The following is a 22,946-nucleotide window of genomic DNA, read 5'->3' as shown; positions in this document are numbered from 1 at the left end:
ATATATTTTCTAGGTGACAAGGCACTTGTTGAAGTTATTTGACAACATTGCAGACCTACGTTTCACAGACGCAGAGCAAGGTGGAGGCAAAGAGGAGGAGGGGGTGGCAGTGGCAATTGGCATGTACAGCCGAGAGGGAGAGTATGTTCCCTTTTCAGAGGCCTGTGTGTGTGAAGGACAGGTACTGCATATGTCTGCTGACAAGCCATCATTACTATATATTTTAGCACTGACCTTTGCCTAGTGTTTTTTTTTCCAGGCAGAGTCATGGTTAGGCGCATTGGAGAGTACTATGCGTAGTACAGTTCGAAAAGAGATCCAGGAGGCAGTGGCTGCATATGAAGACAAACCTCGTGACCAGTGGCTCTTTGACTACCCTGCACAGGTTCGTACAACATACAACTTAAACTTTTATTTTTATTTTAGACTGCTTATAAAAGTCTCACTGTTTTGTCCCATGTGTAGGTGGGCTTGACTGGAAGTCAGGTGTGGTGGGCTACAGATGTAGAAATAGCATTTGAGAGAGTTGAGGAAGGCTTTGAAACAGCCTTAAAAGACTACAACAAAAAACAAGTAAGCTTTGCTGCATTCTTATACCCTCTGATTATAACTCACGTCAAATGTGTGTGCGTCCGTGTTTATATTTCTACTTTCAGGTCACACAGCTGAACTCACTAATCCACATGTTACTTGGTGAATTAACACCTGGAGACAGACAGAAGATAATGACAATCTGCACTATTGATGTCCATGCTAGAGATGTAGTTGCTAGTCTGATTAGTCAAAAAGTAAGCAACACAACAGAACATATACACACTGTCTTTTAAGACAGTGATTATTCATGTAAGGAATATTTAGAGAAGTATGATTTTTTTACTATTAACAGGTTACAACAGCTCTGGCGTTTTCATGGCTTTCTCAACTGCGCCATCGATGGGATGATGAGACCAAGCATTGTTATGTGAACATTTGTGATGCTCAGTTCCAGTTCAGCTACGAGTATCTAGGAAACACTAACAGACTGGTCATCACCCCACTCACTGACAGGTGCATGCGTAGTGTGTCTAGTTATATCTAGCTATGGGAAAATGAATGAGTAAAATCACTATAAGGGAAAACAACTTTCTATTCAGACTTCTTTTCTGATTTTTAAGATTTAAATGTTGTTTCTAATATGTGGAAATTATTATTTTTGAGGTGTTACATAACCCTGACCCAGTCCCTTCACCTGACCATGAGTGGCGCCCCCTCTGGTCCAGCTGGAACTGGTAAAACTGAGACAACTAAAGATTTGGGGCGCTCCCTGGGCATCATGGTGTATGTGTTCAATTGCTCTGAACAGATGGACTACAAGGTGGATAATGGTATCACCTTATTTGTTGATTTCTTCTTCTTTTTTATTGGCTTTTTGTTCAATACAGTCCATAGGCAATATTTACAAAGGATTGGCTCAAACGGGAGTGTGGGGATGCTTTGATGAGTTCAACAGGATTTCAGTCGAAGTGCTGTCTGTTGTAGCCGTGCAAGTCAAAACTATCCAGGATGCTGTACGCAACAAAAAACACAGGTAAATAAAGAAGTCTCATCACTCAATACACAAACATATATTAATCTACTATTTTTATCTTAGATTTTATTTCTTGGGCGAAGAAATTGAGCTGAAACCAACCGTGGGGATCTTCATCACTCTAAACCCCGGTTATGCTGGTCGAGCTGAGCTGCCAGAGAACCTCAAAGCCCTATTCAGGTTTAGTTTTCAAAATGATACTGTATTTATGTATTAACCTGCATTTATACAGGGAAGGCCCTTGAGAGCAAGCTCTTATTTGCAAGAGCGCCCTATTGACACAAAATAAACATTTTAATAAACTTGTTACACAAAATAATTCAATACTCGTGTGACCAGGGTCAGGTCTGTTCGTTTTCAGGCCGTGTGCGATGGTGATCCCTGACTTTGAGTTGATCTGTGAAATCATGTTGGTGGCAGAAGGATTTATAGACGCTCGTCTTTTGGCACGCAAGTTTATAAGCCTCTATACCCTCTGCAAAGAGCTGTTGTCCAAACAGGTAGCTACTGTACAACAATAAATTGATATACATCATTGCCAAACTTAACCTTGATTCTTCACATGTAACAGTTATGCTGTGTTGTTGTTCCACACCTATTATAAATAATATTTTCTCTGCTGTCAAATGTATTTATTAGGATCACTATGACTGGGGTTTGAGGGCCATTAAATCTGTCCTAGTTGTGGCTGGATCTCTGAAGAGAGAAGACAGGAGCAGGCCGGAGGAACAAGTGCGTGGATTAAATACAAGTGCAAAAATCAAGTTGTTTGTTCTGCTTGTTATCATACTTGGTACATGTGGGACTATTCATTTCGTGAATGTTTTTTGGTTCTTCCCTTTAAAGGTACTGATGCGAGCGTTAAGAGACTTCAATCTCCCAAAGATTGTGACCAATGACGTGCCAATATTCTTGGGGCTCATAAGTGACTTGTTCCCTCAGTTAGATGTACCGAGGAAGAAGGATCCAGAGCTTGAAAAGGCTGTACGTCAGTCTGTGGGTGAGCTGCGCCTGCAACCCGAGGAGAACTTCATACTTAAGGTTTTTATTTCATATTATCTTTCATATTATACTATATATTTGTCACTTTGAGAAAACATTGTTGAAATGTTGTAACTGTTTCCTCAGGTGACTCAGCTGGAGGAGTTGCTCGCTGTCCGTCACTCTGTGTTTGTTGTTGGTGGACCAGGCACCGGAAAGACTCAGGTATGTTATCTATAAACACACAGTTTAAATCATTATTTTGGTAATGAATAATTAAGGTCGCTCTGTGTTTAATTGAGGATTGTTCGTTGATGCCTCATGTATGTTCTGTAACATTGTAGCACATGCTCCAACTATATAAAAAATACTAACACACACTTTATCATGGCTTTTTATCAGATCTTAAAGACTCTTCACAGAACATATTCAAATATGAAGATGAAGCCTATTTGGACGGACATGAACCCTAAAGCAGTAACCACAGATGAACTTTTTGGTTTCCTGCACCCTGCAACTCGGGAGTGGAAAGATGGTAACTAGATTAAAACAGTCCTTTTTTAAGTTGTATTACATGTATAACCTTCTCTCTTTGTGGTTATTATCACTGCATGCAATAATAGTGTCCACACTATTCATCAAATTCATCAAACTGTTTTGCTTTTGCCACAGGGTTGTTTTCATCTACAATGAGAGAACTGACCTCAGTGGGCCATGATGGCCCAAAATGGATTGTCCTCGATGGGGATATTGACCCTATGTGGATTGAGTCACTCAACACAGTCATGGATGACAACAAGGTGATTTTTGAAAATATATTCTATAGATGTATGTATCTAAACCAAACAAATCTAAACCAAACCAATTAAACGTTGAAGGTTCTCACCCTGGCCAGTAATGAGAGGATCAGCCTGTCCTCCTCTATGCGCCTGCTATTTGAGATCTCTCATTTAAAAGCTGCTACTCCTGCCACTGTTTCCAGAGCAGGAATTCTCTATGTCAACCCACAGGACATTGGTTGGAGCTCGTAAGGCAAAAACAACACACACACATTAATGTCATGTGCATTCGCATTGTGAGATTTGTGCTTGTTTAGTTATGTTGCCAGCTGGATAGAAATGAGACAGGCCCAGTCAGAGCGGGCAAACCTGACCATCCTTTTTGACAAGTATGTTCCTTATTGTCTGGAGCAAGTGCGCTGCAATCTCAAAACCATCACACCAATGCCTGAAAATAGCATGGTCCAGGTATGAAAAAAAAAACATATCAGAGGACAAGATTTATCATTGTATAACTCATACATACTACATTTTGTTTTAAACAGACTCTGTGTTCCTTGTTGGACTGCCTGCTGACCAATGAGAACACTCCTCCAGACTCCCCCAGAGAGCTTTATGAGATTTACTTTGTTTTTGCTTGTGTCTGGGCATTTGGAGGGGCACTCTTCCAGGATCATGTAAAGTTTATTTAAATAGTATATGCACATGTTTTGTTTTCTTTAGTGTTAAGCTTAACCACTACTTGATCCTCAGCTGAATGACTACAAAGCTGAATTTAGCCGATGGTGGGGTAAAGAGATGAGAGCAGTGAAGTTTCCATCACAGGGAACCGTCTTCGATTATTACATTGACCCAGAGACCAAAAAGTTTACTCCCTGGAGTGAAACCATAGTGCCTTTTGAACTTGAGCCTGATGTCCCATTACAGGTCTGTTTTTTTATTTTGGATTTATTGGATTTGATTGGCAGGGACTCTGATTCTTACCGTAGTTGGACTTTTCTGCACTAACCACCATTATGATACAAAATACATTAAAACACCTTTCCATTCTATATAAATACATGCACATTTACAAATGCAATACTCATTCTTTCACCCTCACTCATTCACTTTCATATTATTTACAAATAGGTACACTTTTGATTTGTTTTCAGCCAACAAATAAGCCTGGAAGTGAACATTTTTAACTCAGAAATGCTCATCATCAGTGGGTAGTGAGTTCCACAGTTTACAGCTTTCAAGAAAAGGCTGACTGTCTAATTTGAGAAAACATAAATTACTGAAGCTTTCGAAATTTTTCCTAAAGCACTTCCTCTTCCGCGGATAAAGCGGTACAAAATGGATGGATTGATGGATGGACTTCCTGTTTGTAATAAATATTTTGATTTTTTTTAGACCGTATTGGTCCACACTCCAGAAACTATTTGTCTGACATACTTCATGGACCTGTTGCTCCAGAGAGGAAAACCCATTATGTTAGTGGGAAATGCAGGAGTGGGTAAAACTATTCTAGTGTCTGATAAGGTGTCCAAGCTAAAAGAGGACTTCATAGTGGCTAAAGTGCCCTTCAACTACTACACTAATTCTGCTATGTTGCAACGTAAGACCAATTAAAGCGTTCTAGTAGTTAGTAATTCATATTGTATATTTATTTCTGAATATGTTTTGTAGTAACAGTATCATGTGTCTCACTCAAAATTTGGATCACAGGAGTCTTAGAGAAACCGCTTGAGAAAAAAGCAGGTCGTAAATTTGCTCCTCCAACTCCCAAAAGACTCATCTATTTCATAGATGACCTCAACATGCCTGAGGTGGACGTTTATGGGACTGTCCAACCGCACACGCTAATTCGCCAGCATCTCGACTACAACCACTGGTGAGCAGCAAAATAAACCTATTGACACCCCAAAAGCCACCATACAGTGAAAATCCAAAATACAATTACAGGTATGACAGGCAGCGGCTGGTTCTCAAGGAAATCCATAACTGTCAGTATATTACCTGTATGAATCCAACTGCAGGAAGCTTCTCAATCAACCCCAGACTCCAGGTGAACTGTATTTAGATAAGGATTTCTGTGCTGTGAAATGTTTTGTGCAGAGTTATAATGCTATCTTTCATATGCAGAGACACTTTGCTGTGTTTGCGGTGCATTTCCCAGGGGCAGATGCATTAGCCACCATCTTCTCCAGCATACTGTCCACTCATTTTCTCCAAGGAGGATTCAGCTTTGGAGTTTCTCGAACAGTAGGGACTTTAATGCAGGTGAAGTATACTGAATATGTACACACTAACAGAGACTTCTGTCCAATTCAATACAATAGCATTCAAAATGACAGCTTTATATAGCTTCACATTCGTTTTTAAGGCTGCCATTTGTCTGCATCAGAAGATTAGCCAGAATTTTCTCCCCACCGCCATACGTTTTCATTACATGTTCAACCTGCGAGACCTCTCCAATATCTTTCAGGTAATATATTTAAACATTTTCACATGTGTTATTTAACATACATTGTGCAATTGTAGAAAAAGACTCAAGTGTAGTCATCTGGACACATGTTTCAAATCAAGACATTTCGACTTTCATTCGAAAGTCTTTCTGTGGACCTGGTCTTTGAACTCAGACATTTATGCTACTCTGGGCTAGGTAAGCCCTGCTTTCCGGGGGGGACTATCCTGATAATAGCTTGTCTTCTTAATCTATTTGTTTACCTAAGTTTCACCTTAAATTAATCTTCTTTGTTACCCTAACAAGCCTGTAATGGGCCATAGAAATTGTATTGTTTGCTGACTGTTTTTGAGTTGGCATTTTGTTCTTAGGGTGAAACAGTTTCTGCCTTAAAGTGTTGCCCAGTTTATGTAGCTCAGAGAAGCATAAATATCTGAGGTCTCAGACATGATCTGCAAATTGAGAATGAGTTTTGGATGAGAGTCTAAACGTCTTGAATTCTGAAACAGTGTCTAGATGACTACACTTGAATTTGTTTCTACTATGGATCACTCCTGGATGAATGAAGGATTACACCAACTATATTGTGTTGTATATGTGTATATGCAGTTGTATGTTTCTGCACTGTAGTTCTCTCTGTTATTGTCTCCATCTTATCTTGATTGCATGCACACTTATTACTGTCTGCACTGTATGATATCTCAATACTGTATTAAAAGCTGCTTTGACAAGTGGATTGCTCCACTGTGAGATAGCTTAAGTTAAGTCATATTGTGGTGTACAGGGAATCATATTTGCCCTGCCTGAGTGCATCCGTTATCCCATGGAGCTGGTTCACTTGTGGCTACACGAGAGCTCTAGGGTTTACGCAGACAAACTGATGGAAGAAAAAGACGTGGAACTGTTCAAAAAAATACTCTTGGACACTGGCAAACGATACTTCGAGGTGCGTTTGTTTTTGTGTGTGTTCAGAATCTGATACATGATACAATTTGGCTACAACTTTAACAGAAGGTTGTCCCTATCATCATTTTTGTGCTCACAGGGAATAGATGAGTCCATGTTCATCCACCAGCCGCTGGTGTACTGTCACTTTGCACAAGGACTAGGGGAGCCTCGTTATCACCAGGTTTGACATAAGCTGGTTTGACTGACCCTGTTCTGGCAGCTATATTCTTCATTAACTGTGCTAATCTAGACAAAGTCAGTCAATTATCTGTGTATATTATCTGAAGTGCACTTATTCAAAGATGTGACTGCATGGACTTCGATGTCAGCTCTGATCTGTCAAGGCAGGAATGAGGATGAATGGGCTGTCATTAGAAATTTAATTATCATTTGTTTCTATTGAGATTTTAATGTAGAAATTAATGAGCAGTGCTTCTGATAAGAGCTTAATTCCATTACATTATCTAGGCTATATCTGAAGTGATTTGCTGCGCTCACACAAAGTTCATTTGTTTATTTGCTCACATTCTTAGGCCTCTGACTGGGAGAAGCTCCAGAAGACCCTGGCAGAGGCTCTTGAGCATTATAATGAGCTGCACGCTGTCATGGACCTTGTGTTGTTTGAAGAAGCAATCCAGCATGTGTAAGATCCACACATGCTTCAGGGAGATACAGAGAGCCTACAGATTTATGGACGAGGGAGAGACCACACACCAGGCTAAATTAATGCTCTTGCTCTTTTTCTAAAGGTGTCGTATTAGCCGAATTCTGGAAGCCCCTTATGGTAATGCCCTTTTGGTGGGCGTCGGAGGAAGTGGAAAACAGAGTCTCTGTCGGCTGGCGGCGTTCCTCGGTTCTCTGGAGGTTTTCCAAATCACACTGCGTAAAGGCTATGGCATCAGTGATCTGAAGGTTACACAGTTAATTGTGTGAGACTCTGGTTTCAGTTCATTGAATGTGAATTGTGTCGATGTGCCTTGTTTTCTTTCATGACATCCAGAGTGATATAGCAGCCTTGTATATCAAAGTGGGAGTGAAAAATATTGGGACCGTTTTCCTTCACACGGATGCCCAGATTCCAGATGAGCGGTTCCTGGTACTCATCAATGACATGTTGGCTTCAGGTGTCACAATAAACTAATAGTGATTAAATGAAATTGTTACTGTTACTAATATTGTGATATTTTAGGTGATATCCCAGATCTGTTCAGCGATGAAGAGGTGGATATGATTGTGACGTCAATTCGAATGGAGTTGCGAGGCTTGGGCCTGATAGACAGCAGAGACAACTGCTGGAACTTTTTTATTGAGAGAATAAGAAGGCAGCTGAAGGTCTGAATAGTCACACATTTGAAAATACAACATTAAAACAACTTTTGTTTGACTGCATACCCCTGTTTTCCAGGTCGTCCTGTGTTTCTCTCCTGTGGGATTTACTCTGCGTACACGAGCTCGTAAATTTCCAGCTTTGGTCAATTGTACCGCTATTGACTGGTTTCACCCTTGGCCCCAGCTCGCTTTGCAGTCCGTCAGCTCTACTTTTATTGAGAAGATACCTGCATTAGAGGTAAACAAAAATGCATAGTAAATTTTCCTTTTTCTTAGATCTATTATTTATGATATATTTATTTTTTTGGCAGCCAAATGTCAGGTCTTCCATCAGTGAATTTATTTCCTTTGCACACACAAGTGTCAATGAGGTAGGAGTTATTTTAGACTTGGCCATGGTCTAGAGTAGACTTGCTCAAGTCTCCATTTTATTAATATCGTGTGCCTTGTTTTGATGCACAGGTAAGCGTGAAATATCAGCAGAATGAAAAGCACTTTAACTACACCACACCTAAGAGTTTCCTTGAGTTTATGAAACTGTATGGCAACCTGCTGGGGAAGAAACGCACCGAGCTGACGCAGAAGATGGAGAGGTTGGAGAATGGTCTTCAGAAGCTTGAATCCACAGCTACACAAGTAAGAAAAACTAAAAATCTAATTTGAGAAAACCTTTTTTTTTTTTTAAATGTATATAATAGATTTTGATAAGCTTTACTTTTGTTTAAGGTGGAAGATTTAAAAGCTAAGTTAGCAGTTCAAGAGGTGGAGCTGTGGCAAAGAAACAATGATATTGAAGCTCTTATTGCCAAAATTGGACAACAGAAAGACAAGCTCAATCAGGAAAGGGCTGTGGCGGATGGAGAGGAACAAAAGGTAATCATATACGTTCAAGTTCATATTTATGTGACTTTCTGCATTAAACAACTGTGACTTTAGGTAGCAGCCATCCAAGCTAAAGTAACCAAACAGCAGCAAGAAACAGAGGATGACCTTACTAAAGCTGAGCCTGCACTACAGGCAGCCAATGCAGCCCTAAATACTCTGAACAGGGTAAGAACTTTTAAACTTATGGACATATTGTTTCATAAAATATCCACGTATTGTACTGTGTGTGCTTGGCTGTGATCTAGTTAAACCTGACAGAACTGAGGACATTTCCCAACCCTCCAGCCATCGTCACCAATGTCTCAGCAGCTGTTCTGGTGCTGCTTTCTCCCCAAGGACGAATACCTAAAGATCGCAGCTGGAAAGCCTGCAAGATCATCATGAGCAAGGTGATATTTCCACTGACACCTCTTACTAGACCACAATCCTCTTCACAGCTGAACTAATGTTTCATTTACCAAATAGTATGAATCAAATATAACATGATTGTAGTTAAACATTAAATTCTCTCATGCTGCTTCACATAAATGCATTGCAGGTGGATGATTTCCTACAGGGGCTTGTGAACTTTGATAAAGAGCACATCCCAGAGGCTACAGTTAGGTGTATAAAAGACGACTACCTGAGTGACCCAGAGTTCAACCCTGACTTTGTGAAGCAGAAATCCTCAGCTGCCGCTGGCCTCTGTGCCTGGGTCATTAATATCATACGCTTCCATGAGGTACACGTTAGACGTTTAGCTTTTTCAATATATTTTCAGTACATACATGATGATGACTGTACTTTTTCCCCTGGTAATGGTGCCATGTAGATGTTTGTAAGTACAAACAGTATTTGTTGCATTAGTTGTTGCTGGCTTTAAGCTGACATGAGTGTCTCTCTAGGTCATCTGTGAAGTTGAGATGAAGAGGATGTGTCTGTCTCAGGCCAATGCTGATTTAACAGAGGCTGCTGAAAAACTAGAGGTTATTCGCAGGAAACTTGCTGTGAGTCCATGCTTTTTAAAAATATATTTTATGTTAAATAAAAAGTTTTTAACATAAAATATTATATTGATATTTAATATCAATATCAGTTTTTAGAAGACCATATCAACAAAATGATTTTTGTTTGTTAACATCAATAATTACTGTTGTTTTTCTTAGGAGTTAGATGATAATCTGGAAATTCTAACTACAGCTTATAAAACAGCCACATCAGAGAAAGTTTGTTTCCAGGAAGAAGTCAACAACACAAATAAGACAATCGAACTAGCTAATCGCCTGGTAAAAGGATTGGAGGTGAGAATTGATTGAAAAACCTTCAAATTGTAATTTCAGTCTCAAAATAAAGTGCAAATAAATAGCTTTTTGCAAACCTTTTGCCAGAGCGAGAACGTGCGCTGGGGCCATTCTGTGGCCCAGTATCATAAGCAAGAGGAAACCCTCTGTGGGGACGTGCTCCTGACCGCGGCTGTCATCTCTTATGCTGGATCATTCTCTAAAAAGTACAGGAGAGAACTGCTGGACAACATGTGGATGCCATTTTTACGTGAACAGAAGGTGACATTGAAAAATGACTCATTACTTTTTTCCTCATTGTTTGTTAAACTATCAAAATTATTATTAAAATAATGTAATTTTACTTTGTTCAGACAAGCATTCCCATGGCCCAAGGCTTAGATCCTGTGTCAATGCTGACTGATGATGCAACAGTGGCCCAGTGGAACAATGAAGGTTTGCCTGGAGACAAGATGTCCACTCAGAATGCAACTATCCTCACAAACTGTAAGCAAAAATCAAGCTACTTTGTATTATTGCACCATTCACATTATTTGTATAATGACCAACCACGTGTGTACTCTCTTTCAGGTGAGCGCTGGCCCCTCCTCATTGACCCTCAGCTACAGGGAATAAAGTGGATAAAGAGCCGCTTTGGTAGCAGCCTTCAAGTTGTGAGTCTTGGGCAGAGAGGGTGAGTTAACTCTCCCTTCAAACAGTACAATGCGATACATGTTTAAGTGTTAAATATACAGTATCCAGTATCCAGAACACACTATATCATTCCTTCTCTTTGCTTTGAAGCTATGTAGACGTAATCGAGCAGGCTGTAGTGGCTGGGGAAACGGTCCTTATTGAAAATCTAGAAGAGACTATAGACCCTGTTATTGACCCTCTGCTGGGGCGACACACTATCAAAAAGGGCAGGTTTGCATTATTTTTCTTTACTTTTTGCGTATACATTTTTAATTTCTTGAAGCTATATTTCCTGTTCTAAAATATGCAAACTCTTCCTGTTTTGAAGTTGTATAAAGGTTGGGGACAAGGAGTGCTATTTCAATCCAAGTTTCAGGCTGATCCTTCACACAAAGTTAGCCAATCCTCATTATAAACCAGAGATTCAAGCTCAGACCACCCTCATTAACTTCACTGTGACCAGAGACGGGCTGGAGGATCAGCTCCTGGCTCAGGTGGTCAACCAGGAGAGACCAGACCTTGAGCACTTGAAGGTGGGTTTTTGGTTTCACATAATTTCTCTATTCATAACGTGTTAAATCATTATACTGTGTCTCTTCCCTCCAGAGTGAACTGACCAAGCAGCAAAACATGTTTAAGATAGAGCTGAAGCTTCTGGAGGACGAGCTGCTCACACGGCTGTCGGCTGCAGAGAGTGATTTCTTGGGTGACGACGTCCTGGTGGAGAAGTTGGAAACCACCAAACACACTGCTGCTGAAATTGAGATGAAGGTGCCAGTGGTAGGATTAAAACATATTTAGTTTTTTATTCAAACCTGTCACTTCTTTTGTTCAGGTCCAAGAAGCCAAAGTTAACGAATTAAAGATAAATGAAGCTAGAGAGCACTATCGGCCGGTTGCCGTCAGAGCTTCTCTTCTGTACTTTATCATGAATGACCTGAACAAAATCAACGCCATGTACCAATTCAGCCTCAAGGTAAGTAACTACCAGACAGACTGTATGTGTAGTAATGGTTATTATTACAGTAATTATTACATAACTGATTATCACTTTCTTTGGCAGGCCTTTAATGCAGTGTTCCATAAGGCAGTGGAGACAGCAGAGAAGAGTGAAGATGTGAAGAGCCGCGTGAACACACTCATAGACTGTGTAACATACTCTTCTTTTAACTACATCAGCAGAGGTCTGTTTGAAAGGGACAAGCTCACCTTCACTGCTCAGCTGGCTTTCCAGGTGTCCCATTGTATGAGAGGTCATGTAAAAAGAGAGTCTTTCGCGACTTACATTTTTCTTTTTGTTCTTAGCTGCTCCTGTTGAGTAAAGAAATAGATGTACGAGAGCTGGACTTTCTGTTACGCTTCAACATTGACCACACTTATGTCAGTCCACTAGAATTTCTCTCTAATTCAGCATGGAGCGCCATTAAGGTTAGCAAATGTGTCAAAGAGAGACATTGTGTTATGTATATTTGCAGTAGCACTGATAATTTATGTCTGAGTACAGGTCATGAGTTTTACTGATGAGTTCCGAGGTTTGGACAGAGACATTGAAGGTTCGCCTAAACGCTGGAAGAAAATAGTGGAGTCTGAGTGCCCAGAGAAGGAGAAGTTTCCTCAAGAGTGGAAAGGCAAAAGTGCTCTGCAGAAGCTGATCATCATAAGAGCTATACGGCCAGATCGCATGACTTATGCCCTGAGGTAAAAAAGTGTCCTTTTATTATTCCCCAGCCATCTAATTATTTCTCTTTGGGTTGTACCTTTTGTCTGTCTTTTGGACATTGCAGGAATTTTGTCGAGGAGAAACTTGGTGTGAAGTATACAGAGGCCCGGAAGACAGAGTTTGCAAAGTCCTTCCGAGAAAGTGGACCAGCCTCTCCTGTAATTTTCATCCTTTCTCCTGGTGTGGATCCACTTAAGGATGTGGAGTCACTGGGTATGAAACACATTATACATTATACGAAATACAATGTTCATTAGTGTTAGATTTTATAGCAGAAGGTAGCAGAATGTAAAATATGTTCAATGTTTTGCTCATAAACTGTTTTTTTAATGTAAAAATAGAAATTCTTTAAAAAATAATAATCTTTTTGTCAAAGCATTTAAATAAAAGTATTTCAAGTCTTTTTTGTCAACAGGAAAGAAACTGGGTTTTACCATTGACCATGGGAAGCTTCACAATGTGTCATTGGGTCAGGGACAAGAAGCTGTTGCTGAGGTTGCTATGGAACAAGCTGCAAAAGAGGGACACTGGGTTATTCTACAGGTCAGGATGTTTTGTTTGAATTTATCTTTGTAGATAAATAGTAATTGTAAATGGATTGATATTTTTCCCTGCAGAACATCCACCTGGTTGGGCGCTGGCTTGGCTCCCTGGAGAAACTGTTGGATCGCTGCTGTGAGGGCAGTCATCCCGACTATCGAGTTTTTATGAGTGCAGAGCCAGCACCACTGCCCAACGAGCACATTATCCCCCAGGTACACTATAGATGTACAGGAGCTCCTATCCTATCACAGTGCAGATGTTGCACCCACTATGCATGCCATAAATATAGCCATAAAGCTATCTTTTATATTAAAGCATTTACTGTAAGTCTTCCGTTCAACAATAATACACTATTTGTAACTCCATTTCTTGTTTCAGGGCATTCTAGAAAATGCTATAAAGATCACCAATGAACCTCCCACTGGGATGCATGCAAACCTGCATGCTGCTCTCGATAACTTTGACCAGGCAAGTGTTGTCTAACACACAGAACAAAAATACTTGAGCAATACTTTTGTTTGGTCTCCCATTGAACAATATTTAAGAGAGATTAGTCTTTAGTGTACATAGAAAAAGTTTCATATCTTTGAGTTCAGCTCATGAAAAATGGGAGAACAAACAAAAGTGTTGTGTTTTAAACAGATTGAAGCATCACACATGTTGTATTGTCTTTTTAGGATATCTTAGACCAGTGTAGCCGTGAACAGGAGTTCAAGACTATCCTCTTCTCCCTGTGTTACTTTCATGCCTGTGTGGCAGAGAGGAGGAAATTTGGGCCCCAGGGCTGGAACAGAAAGTACCCCTTTAACACAGGAGATTTGACCATATCAGTAAACGTCCTCTATAACTATTTAGAGGCTAATGCACAGGTGGATTGTGTTTATTTTTCATAAACGTATTATGAAAATTGTTTAATTATAGAGTTGTGTTATATTCCCAGGTGCCCTGGGAAGACCTGAGGTATCTCTTTGGAGAGATCATGTATGGTGGACATATCACCGATGACTGGGACAGGCGCCTCTGCAGAACATACTTGGAAGAATACATGCAGCCCAACCAGGTTTGTCTTCTTAAGAAAAGAGGAAAAACAGAATTTTGCATTTAACACTGCCAATCTATTTCATAGACAGCATCATTAGCGTGTAGAGTGTAATATTTTTTAGTTTACAATTGTCCAGCTTCCATCCAAGCACACTTTTGGACATACAGGACTTTATATAATGACTAAACTAAGCCCAGGACAAAGCTGTAAATTAAATGCTATAATTCAATCTTCAGTTTGACAGAAAACTTTCATTAGCGCCAGGATTTGTAGTACCTTCAAATTTGGACTATCAGGTACAGTAATATTTATATTATTATTTAGAAATAAATAAATATAGCTCTAATACTGTCATCATTTCCCTCTACCACATCTCCAGGGCTATCACGATTTTATCGATGAGATGTTGCCCCATGAGAGCCCAGTGCATTACGGGCTGCACCTTAATGCTGAAATTGAGTTTCTGACTGTGACATCAGATGCCCTTTTCCGCACACTGCTGGAGCTACAGTCTCCTGATGCGGTGATGGGGGAGGGGGCTTCACAGACCCTGGAGGAGAAGGTGAGTGCAATTACATTGTACAACAAACATGCTCTGAACAATGAACAATCTGTACAATATTACAGATCATGTTTACATTCTTCACATTGATTCTTTTGTCTCACTCAATTGTACATAAACATGTAAATATGTTGTGAGGATACAATGTTTTATAAGTTAAGTCATAATGTATCTTCATGTTATTTCCTCTGAAGGTTTCACTGATTTAATTTAAATTTCTTATCTTAACTTTCTTTTTGAAAGACTTTCTTTCTTCTGCTAGTCAGCTGCATAATAATTTCCCTTTGGCGGTTATATAAAGAAATTCTGATTCTGATACACATTGCATGTAATCTTATGAACTTACATAAGGGCAATATCAAGTAAAAGTGTTTCCTGCAGGTAAAATCAATTCTGGACGAGGTGCTGGAGAAGCTCCCAGAGGAGTACAATATGTCAGACATCACATCTAAGACGGCCGAGCGTTCCCCCTACATCCTGGTGTGTTTCCAGGAGTGTGAGCGAATGAACACTTTGATCTCTGAGATCCGCCGCTCGCTAAAGGAGCTTGACCTGGGACTCAAGGTAAACATTTATCTTTGCGAGTGTATGTTTTTGTAACTTTCACTCTAACAGTCAATATAAAAGGGGGAGCTCGCAATTTCCTCTGAAATGGAGAAGATCCAGAGTGCTTTATTCTTTGACAATGTCCCTGATACCTGGACCAAACTGGCCTATCCCTCTGTCTACAGCTTGTCAGTTTGGTGCGTATGGTTCCACAATAGACTTGTTTTCATTATTAGTATACCGGTAGTTGGTTTTAATGTACGTCTCTGTATATTAGGTTCAATGATGTGCTGCAGCGCTGTAAGGAACTGGACAGCTGGACTCAGGACCTGTCCTTGCCCAGTGTTGTGTGGCTCTCTGGCCTTTTCAACCCACAATCATTCCTCACTGGTAACAGCTTAGTCTTTAGCCTTCATCCTACTACAAACACTCAAACCATGAATGACTTTGTGATTTGCTCTTTCTCGTTTTCCAGCTGTGATGCAGTCTCTGGCCCGTAAGAATGAGTGGCCACTTGACAAAGTGAACTTAACTGTGGACGTGACCAAGAAATTTAAGGAAGAGTTCAACCAGCCCGCCAGAGAGGGGGCTTATGTCCATGGACTTTATATGGAAGGTACTGTCTATCACAGAGCAAACATTTCTCCCACTGCAACACAGTTTTATAACACATTTGCACTTTGCTGTAGGAGCGAGGTGGGACACTCAAGCTGGAGTGATCACAGAGGCTCGCTTAAAGGATCTGACTCCAGCAATGCCTGTTCTATCTGTCCGAGCTGTTCCCAATGATCGGCATGAGACCAGGAATATCTACGCGTGTCCTCTCTATAAAACTAAGATTAGAGGGCCCACATATGTGTGGACATTTAGTTTGAAAACTAGGGAACGACCAGCCAAGTGGGTTTTGGCCGGAGTAGCTCTACTTCTCAGTGTGTAACATAAATAAATATACATATGGCTTTATTTATATATATTTTTACATGCATAGTCCTTATATTACTAGCGAGGGATTACAACAAGGAGATTATTTGTAAATTTCTCTCTATTTATTGAAAAAAAATCAAATATTCTCAAAAATGTCTCAAAAACACACTGTATTTGTAATAGATAAAGTTAAAGCCTTTTCGAACAAATCAAAAGTATCGGTAACTACACATAAAATACTATAAAGCAGGGGAATAAACACACAGTGCTGCCTCATTAGAGGCATTCAAGTGTGCGTGTTCACTAACACTTGTACCTCTTACAATATACGTTATGCAGCAAGAATTAAATTACACAGGTGAAGTAAATCTGACAAAAAAAACATATGACAGCCAAGGTGTCCTTTTGTCTTCACAGTACAGAAGGACATAGTGTTCACTGCATCAATAAAAAGTAACAAAGGAAATGTGTTTAGACCAGCTTTTTCTTACAGGAGATCTGTAACGCACATTATGTGCTTACAGGTCGACCTGTGTTTGCATGTATTCTTGTCCATCTTCAGTCACTGTCGGACCAGTCAAGCTCCATCATGTCCATTGCTGTTGAAGCCATCTTCACTTTGGTTCCCTGACGCATGCTGCAACTTTTGACAGAGTTCTGGTTGGATGAAGCCCGCATGCTCACCTGGACACCCATTTCCCCTCTGATCTTTTGGCTTAGGGCCTCACTGAGATCATTCCGTACTCCCTGGACAACAACTCCCATATCCCTGTGTCCTCTAACACCCAGCTCAGTCCTGACCCCTCGGCCCGTGGCTTTCATTACGCCTAAATCACCCATGTTCATATTCATGTCCATGTCACCAAGTCGGTCCATGTCCCCTATGTCCTCCATGTCTAAGGTCAACATGTCCCCTAATCCCCCCATGCCCCCTCCCAGCCCTTTTAACATTGTAGGGAGTCTTGATACTTCTACCACTCCTTCCATCCCTCTGTCCTCAAGTCTGTTCTCAGCTCTGTCTGCCTCCCATTCTGCCTCCCTCTCTCGCCCCGAGTCGCCCTCTCCAAAACTCCCCGAGTAGCCCTTCCACATAGTCACCCTGCTTCGCTGTAGTCCCCCTGTGTCCCTGTCCCGCTCCTCCCATGTTCTCTCCTGTCTCTCCACCACCCCTCCTGGAAAGCTCCTCAGTGTCACCTGCACCCGCCCCCCCTCCAGGCTACCCCCATCGTTCTTCGGCCCCCAGGTGCTGTCATTCAGGGTGCCCTCCTCTTCATCCTCTTCTCCAAATCTCCCGGACAGTCCCCGGAGCATGGCTTGCAGTCTGCCGCCCTCCAGAGAAGACCGGTCCAGTGTGGTGTTACTGCTCCGCTCAGTGTCTCCGTTGCTGAGGGTCCGGAACAGAGAGCTGACCCCGGCGCTGCTGACCCCTGCACTGCTGTTGGAGTCCTGAGAGTGTGAGCGGAAGAAGGAGCCAGATGAACCAATGGACAGTGGTGTGAAAAACTGCAAGAAAGGTAAAGAAACACTCCAATACACACAGCTATAGACCATTTGTTTTGCTCTTTGACATAGTGGTACTTACAGGTGAGACGCTCGAGTCCATCAGAAGAGAGGTGGGGCTAGGACTCATATTAGACCTTTGCATTAGCCTCTCCTCCCATAGTTTGAGTCTCCTTTCTCTTTCTTCTAACTCTTTTTCCTTGGAGTAAAGCTCCCTCTCAAGCTTCCGTAGGCGCTCAAGAGTTGACTCAATTTCACACCTATTGGATATGAAAAGATTTACTTTACGTCAAAATGCTTTAATTGTGAGTTTCAGGCAGACATTTCGTTCCTGATTTGAAGGTTTTTGCTACCTTTCCCCATTCAAAAGATATATTTTGTTAGCTTATTTGCCATGGCGACTAAGGACTACTGCAACCCATAAAAAGCAACCCATAAAAACACAAATAAATTGTCCGTTATGTTGGTTTTACAAGGCTCAAGCATAACAAGGTGTTCTTTTCTACAATTCACTGAGTTGCAGATACTAGCTGCTTCCACAAGATGTCACCATTGTTAAGTCTTCTCAGACTTGCAGAAGACACAAACAGCTCTTTATTAAGGAGTATTGTTTATTCCCCTTCTCCTAAACTCCACCCCTTCACCTCTCTCACACAGCACAATCCTCATTGCCCTGTGTCTGTCCAACTTTCCACCCTGATCATAACCACACTCACAATTGATTGCATCACTGTGGTAAATATGCCCAGAATTTCACACCTTGACTCAGTATTGTAGCTTTCACATGCATCTTGTACATTTGTATCGCTACTTCCTGTGTTTACAGTTGATTTTAGATCTTGTCTGACTCCCCTGCTACAGTGCCCACCCCCACAGCTTTTTGCACTGCACTAGAGTGGACCAGCAGAGGAATCTCTTCCATGGACACTTTCCAAAGAGCTTAATATAGACTGAAGTTGCACACAGGGTCACACAAGCAACTTCTCTCAGGGGCAAATCAATGTGTTTACTGTGCTATACGTACTATTATGTATCAAGAATAAACATTATGATATAAAGAAAGAGTACCTCCACTGGTCTTTGTTATGAAGGAAGGAGTTGCACTGATCTGGCAGCCTGCTGTCATTTGCCATCGTCTCCAGGGTTAGTAATACTTGCTTAAAAAGTGGCCGCTCCTGAAGAGACATAAATGGATAGCGGTTAGAAGTTATACAGAATAAACAAAGATGCATTACCAACCACTCCTACCTTTGGATCAGCTTGCCAACATTTCTTCATTAACTCTGCAAAACTTGCAGGACAGCTGGTGGGAACAGTCAGCCTCTGGGAAAGCAAAAGAAGGGGAAAGTGAGTAAAGGAGGTTGAATTTATTGAATTCTGCACAAATAACACACCAAATGTTTTAATCATTGTGTATTCTGCTTTAACAATGGAATTCAGTCTTTTTTAGTATAGACTATTTCCAAGCATAACTTGGTCTACTGCTGAATGAGAGCAGCAATGGAAACGGCTCACTCCAGGGATTAATCCTAAAATATGAACGAGTGGAGGGGGGGGGGGGGGGGGGGGGGGGGGTGCAGAGGGTCAGTGTAGAGTGGTGGAGAGTGGGAAACACAAAAAAGAGACAGCGAGGGAGGCAGTTATTTAGGGAGAGTATTTGGAGATTAGCCAAGAGCTACGCAGGAATCATGTTCTGGGAGTTGTTTGTTGGCTGCACAATGTGGCTGTTAGCGTGAGTGTTCAAGGGGATCCTCTCACTGACTCGATAAAATCAGCCCTATAAACTGCTATAATCAGGCTTCAAATCACAGTGTCCATTCTTCCCTGTGTTTGTGTCTCGTAAATGTTTTGGCCGGGGGCAGTCCGGCCCGGCTCCACTGCTGTGTATCCAGGCCTTACAAGAGCAGAGAACTGACATCAGGACTAAAAATACTCAGCGGCCCACCTCACCAGCTCGCAGTGGAAATCATGAGAGCATTGCATTGTTTTCTCCAGCTTTCAAAGTTTGATAAGTGCACATGCTAGAGAACACTTGGAGATGCATTTTTTGTATTTGTCGGTTGTGTGTACTGTACCTCTTGTTTTTCAACCACCAGCCATGCAACCTGCAACCCTTCAAAGCCTTTGAACGGAACCTCTCGAGTCAGCATCTCCCATAACACCTGGTGGAAAAGCAGAGCATTGGCTTCCATCAAACAGAGTAGCAAGTAAGAAACATAATGAAATTAAAGCCATAACAATTTGACATGAATTGGTGAAGTATTTGGGCAAGTTTTGACCAAAGCAATAGTGATAACTGTTTAACTAGGCCATAACTTAAACTCCTGTTTAGTCTTTTGCTTTGTTGTCACTATCTATGAAATATGAAGAACACTGATGATCCTTATCCACATGATGCATGGGGGGCCCTGACACTTTCAAAGTCATCTATCTTTGCATTATTAAACTAAGAGCAATATCGTCTATAACATAATTTTATGGCTTATAGATGAGGAGCATTGTATACTTACAACTCCATAAGAATATGTGTCACAGGTCTCAGATACAGGCAGACTCTGGATGACCTCAGGGGCCATCCATGGAAACGTCCCCACTACAGTCATGTGAGTGGTGTGGGACAGAAACTTGGATGCTCCAAAGTCACAAATCTGTAGCACCAGAAAAAGAGACCAGTGAGAATGAGGTCTATTTACATAAAGCCTATGACGCCGTGGCTACTGACCTTAAGAACTCTGTCTGCCGTCATCACCACTGAAAAAGATTATATTATTAATCACCAAAGTATAAACATAATAATTGATCCAATTATGAGGCTGTTGCCCATACCATTTCGTGACTTTAGATCTCTATGAATGACTTTAACCGGAGCCTCCGCATGGAGGTAGTGAATTCCTGCCGGGAATATAATGTTTCATTATATTGTTATTTTGCACAACCAAATAATTCAATGATCAGACAACATAGATATATAAATGCATATTATTATACTATCTTAAAATATATGTGTTTATGTTTACCTTTAGCTATCTGTATGGCCCAGGCCATGATCTGCTCCATGTCCATCTGCTCACTCTGCTCACTAGACAGATACTCATACAGAGATCCACCATTCGCAAATTCTGTGAAGCATAATTCAAACTAGTCCTCATAAACAGCAGCATGAATTCCTTTAACACAATATTAAACTAATGATTTCTGGATAAATCCCTAACATCCAAGTATATGTTATTATTGTATCTATTACAAAAGTACATTTTCCTTATTCACCCCTGGTTGTAACTAATTTAAATGTGATGTACTTTTGGCAGCATGTAACATCTTAACCATAATTCTGTCCTGAAGTATAACCACATCCAGACGTTCAAATGTTCTGCCAATAAACACAACATGAAGTATGGTTCAAGAGGATACGGTGATATTTGAAAACATACACCCCTCATCACCGCCGTGTGTTAATGTGTCTCATGACATCACAAGGATCAAATGCTCCACAGTAAAACGGTACACACGCTCAAAGAGGACCCTTAACTTTATTATCTAGACTTCATCTGAATACGGTTCTAAAGACGATTCTTAATCCTAGAGATAGACTCTTAATATTATTTTTCCAACAGATGTGTTTCTCACAGAGACTTGAGCAGCGGCTCTGACCTGTGACAATGCCATAGTTGGGCGACTCCAGCACAGCTCCATAAAACTGAATGATGTTCTTGTGACTCAGGACACTGAGGATTTCAGCCTGTACAGAAGAAAAAAACACAAAGCATGGCCATTATACCATAGATTATATGGAAAATATGTTGAATATTATATATGTCCATTAGACAATTGTATTCTCTTCATATTGTCTGGAAGAGAACCGAACAGTGCCTATCCTCCCTGTGACAAACATTCCATAAATCTGACATATAGGTCAAAACCTCTGCATATGTGAAATATGTGACTGTTGCTCAGCAACATAACGGACCTTAATTTGTTTGACCTCACACTCTGCGACCGATCATAATACATTATACTGTACTGTGCACTAGACCTGTGCACGTGCAACGCACATGCACCAAACACTTCAGAAACAAGTACAAACTCTGTTAGGCATCAGGCCTCAGCTTTTTCTTGTACCTTTGTTTTCCTTTTATCATGAGGAACCTCCCAGTCTGAGAGCATGAAGCCTGAATGACCACACAGCTGGCCTTAATGGACACTAGAAAGAACAGTCTTGGCAATAAATAAATGGGTCTAACTACAAAGAGGCGACTCTGAGGAGAAGGATCAGAGGAGGTATTTTTAATATAAACACATGTTCACAGACATTAGTTTAAGATAATGGAAAACATGCAAAAAAATCCATATTACTACAAAATAACAGCAACTTCATCAAACTGAGACTGCATTTGACCTACCTCTTTGTCAATCTTCAGGAGCTTCTTCACGGCCACCTCCTTGTTCTGGGAAATCCAAAGAGCTCTGTAGACACTTCCAAAGCTGCCGCCTCCACAGTTCTCATAGAAAACCAGGTCCTCATGTTTTATCTGCACAAACGACGATCCAGGGGACGACATGGCATACTGACTCAAACCTTCACTCACACACACAGAGAGACACTCGGCTCTAACCTTCTGGACTTTCCCCACAAGAAAAAAGGTTTCAAAATCAAATCATAGACAAGCGTGTAGATGTGGAAATAAAGAGCCAGTAAGGTGAGGTGAGGCAAATGGATGTTGCCAGTCAGCAGAGCAGTGTGCCAGGGAGGACTAACTGGAAAGTACTGGAAAGAGAGGGAGAGAAAGTTTGTGACTTAGTAAGTTCAACCTCCTAGTAGACTTGGAGGTACCACATTGCCTGATAGTGGTGGTCCTATGATACTACAACAAGGAAGATTTTCCAGGGCTGAATGTGATGAGGAAGTGATTTGTGGTGCACAGTCTCCTTGCTGCAGACACTGTTCAAATATGGTCACTGGCATGTGGGGCATTCCTTCTTCCCGGCTAACTGTGTCTATATAAAGATCTCTCTCACACACACACACATACACACACATACACACACACACACATACACACACAAGGACAAAGCTCTCCAGGCTGCACCACAGGCCTGTACAACACGTCAGACATTGTAAATCACTTAGCAATGAGGGTGACTGCCGTAGAAACCTAAATCTAACCTGAATCACTAGTGGCTGGGCTAAAAACACTTGAGAGGATCTGTTACTCAAC

The 22,946-nt window shown here is 41.1% G+C and overlaps 2 protein-coding genes across 2 annotated transcripts in view; one reads left to right on the top strand and one right to left on the bottom strand.

Annotated features, from left to right (window-relative positions):
- The window catches only part of dnah9l (dynein, axonemal, heavy polypeptide 9 like), a 24,195-nt gene extending 7,843 nt beyond the window's left edge, over window positions 1-16,352 (top strand). Inside the window, exons 28-88 of the mRNA XM_072441278.1 lie at window positions 14-181; window positions 260-385; window positions 466-573; window positions 657-788; window positions 887-1,047; window positions 1,198-1,354; window positions 1,422-1,567; window positions 1,631-1,747; window positions 1,929-2,067; window positions 2,207-2,299; window positions 2,414-2,608; window positions 2,696-2,773; window positions 2,951-3,083; window positions 3,221-3,348; window positions 3,427-3,575; window positions 3,645-3,795; window positions 3,873-4,004; window positions 4,081-4,254; window positions 4,723-4,927; window positions 5,038-5,203; window positions 5,275-5,377; window positions 5,455-5,592; window positions 5,696-5,797; window positions 6,561-6,722; window positions 6,822-6,905; window positions 7,258-7,367; window positions 7,474-7,636; window positions 7,725-7,848; window positions 7,914-8,056; window positions 8,130-8,291; window positions 8,365-8,424; window positions 8,516-8,689; window positions 8,780-8,926; window positions 8,990-9,103; window positions 9,184-9,327; window positions 9,477-9,659; window positions 9,823-9,924; window positions 10,084-10,218; window positions 10,306-10,479; window positions 10,572-10,704; window positions 10,789-10,891; window positions 11,002-11,124; window positions 11,222-11,426; window positions 11,500-11,664; window positions 11,729-11,869; window positions 11,957-12,127; window positions 12,199-12,321; window positions 12,398-12,591; window positions 12,678-12,826; window positions 13,029-13,156; window positions 13,231-13,368; window positions 13,535-13,624; window positions 13,834-14,025; window positions 14,097-14,216; window positions 14,435-14,494; window positions 14,578-14,760; window positions 15,142-15,324; window positions 15,388-15,503; window positions 15,584-15,696; window positions 15,782-15,922; window positions 15,996-16,352. Coding sequence (XP_072297379.1) covers window positions 14-181; window positions 260-385; window positions 466-573; window positions 657-788; window positions 887-1,047; window positions 1,198-1,354; window positions 1,422-1,567; window positions 1,631-1,747; window positions 1,929-2,067; window positions 2,207-2,299; window positions 2,414-2,608; window positions 2,696-2,773; window positions 2,951-3,083; window positions 3,221-3,348; window positions 3,427-3,575; window positions 3,645-3,795; window positions 3,873-4,004; window positions 4,081-4,254; window positions 4,723-4,927; window positions 5,038-5,203; window positions 5,275-5,377; window positions 5,455-5,592; window positions 5,696-5,797; window positions 6,561-6,722; window positions 6,822-6,905; window positions 7,258-7,367; window positions 7,474-7,636; window positions 7,725-7,848; window positions 7,914-8,056; window positions 8,130-8,291; window positions 8,365-8,424; window positions 8,516-8,689; window positions 8,780-8,926; window positions 8,990-9,103; window positions 9,184-9,327; window positions 9,477-9,659; window positions 9,823-9,924; window positions 10,084-10,218; window positions 10,306-10,479; window positions 10,572-10,704; window positions 10,789-10,891; window positions 11,002-11,124; window positions 11,222-11,426; window positions 11,500-11,664; window positions 11,729-11,869; window positions 11,957-12,127; window positions 12,199-12,321; window positions 12,398-12,591; window positions 12,678-12,826; window positions 13,029-13,156; window positions 13,231-13,368; window positions 13,535-13,624; window positions 13,834-14,025; window positions 14,097-14,216; window positions 14,435-14,494; window positions 14,578-14,760; window positions 15,142-15,324; window positions 15,388-15,503; window positions 15,584-15,696; window positions 15,782-15,922; window positions 15,996-16,243 — 8,601 coding nt within the window. The 3' untranslated portion in view covers window positions 16,244-16,352. The remainder of the gene's footprint in view (window positions 1-13; window positions 182-259; window positions 386-465; window positions 574-656; window positions 789-886; window positions 1,048-1,197; window positions 1,355-1,421; window positions 1,568-1,630; window positions 1,748-1,928; window positions 2,068-2,206; window positions 2,300-2,413; window positions 2,609-2,695; window positions 2,774-2,950; window positions 3,084-3,220; window positions 3,349-3,426; window positions 3,576-3,644; window positions 3,796-3,872; window positions 4,005-4,080; window positions 4,255-4,722; window positions 4,928-5,037; window positions 5,204-5,274; window positions 5,378-5,454; window positions 5,593-5,695; window positions 5,798-6,560; window positions 6,723-6,821; window positions 6,906-7,257; window positions 7,368-7,473; window positions 7,637-7,724; window positions 7,849-7,913; window positions 8,057-8,129; window positions 8,292-8,364; window positions 8,425-8,515; window positions 8,690-8,779; window positions 8,927-8,989; window positions 9,104-9,183; window positions 9,328-9,476; window positions 9,660-9,822; window positions 9,925-10,083; window positions 10,219-10,305; window positions 10,480-10,571; window positions 10,705-10,788; window positions 10,892-11,001; window positions 11,125-11,221; window positions 11,427-11,499; window positions 11,665-11,728; window positions 11,870-11,956; window positions 12,128-12,198; window positions 12,322-12,397; window positions 12,592-12,677; window positions 12,827-13,028; window positions 13,157-13,230; window positions 13,369-13,534; window positions 13,625-13,833; window positions 14,026-14,096; window positions 14,217-14,434; window positions 14,495-14,577; window positions 14,761-15,141; window positions 15,325-15,387; window positions 15,504-15,583; window positions 15,697-15,781; window positions 15,923-15,995) is intronic.
- On the bottom strand, window positions 16,331-22,946 carry map3k20b (mitogen-activated protein kinase kinase kinase 20b). The gene is made up of 11 exons (XM_072441287.1): window positions 22,131-22,946; window positions 21,382-21,469; window positions 20,748-20,849; window positions 20,557-20,622; window positions 20,453-20,481; window positions 20,241-20,378; window positions 19,806-19,892; window positions 18,979-19,053; window positions 18,799-18,905; window positions 17,813-17,990; window positions 16,331-17,733 (listed from the first exon to the last, which is right to left on the bottom strand). Exons 1-11 carry the CDS (start codon window positions 22,287-22,289, stop codon window positions 16,789-16,791), a joined length of 1,974 nt encoding a protein of 657 aa, XP_072297388.1. The 5' UTR covers window positions 22,290-22,946; the 3' UTR covers window positions 16,331-16,788.

This window comes from Eucyclogobius newberryi, unplaced genomic scaffold (assembly GCF_026437365.1).
Source record: "Eucyclogobius newberryi isolate DKJ021-1_F unplaced genomic scaffold, fEucNew1.0.hap1 SCAF_12, whole genome shotgun sequence".
Lineage (NCBI taxonomy): Eukaryota > Metazoa > Chordata > Actinopteri > Gobiiformes > Gobiidae > Eucyclogobius > Eucyclogobius newberryi.
Note: the sequence above shows the minus strand (reverse complement) of the source record. Positions and strands in the feature narration are given on the sequence as shown.

Excerpts from the sequence above, each read along its gene's own strand:
- map3k20b (XM_072441287.1), bottom strand. The coding sequence starts at position 22,289 with ATGTCGTCCCCTGGATCGTCGTTTGTGCAGATAAAACATGAGGACCTG. Across the intron at positions 17,991-18,798 it reads CATAACAAAGACCAGTGGAG|GTGTGAAATTGAGTCAACTC; the intron begins GTACTCTTTCTT and ends CATATCCAATAG. Across the intron at positions 17,734-17,812 it reads TGGACTCGAGCGTCTCACCT|TTTTTCACACCACTGTCCAT; the intron begins GTAAGTACCACT and ends CCTTTCTTGCAG.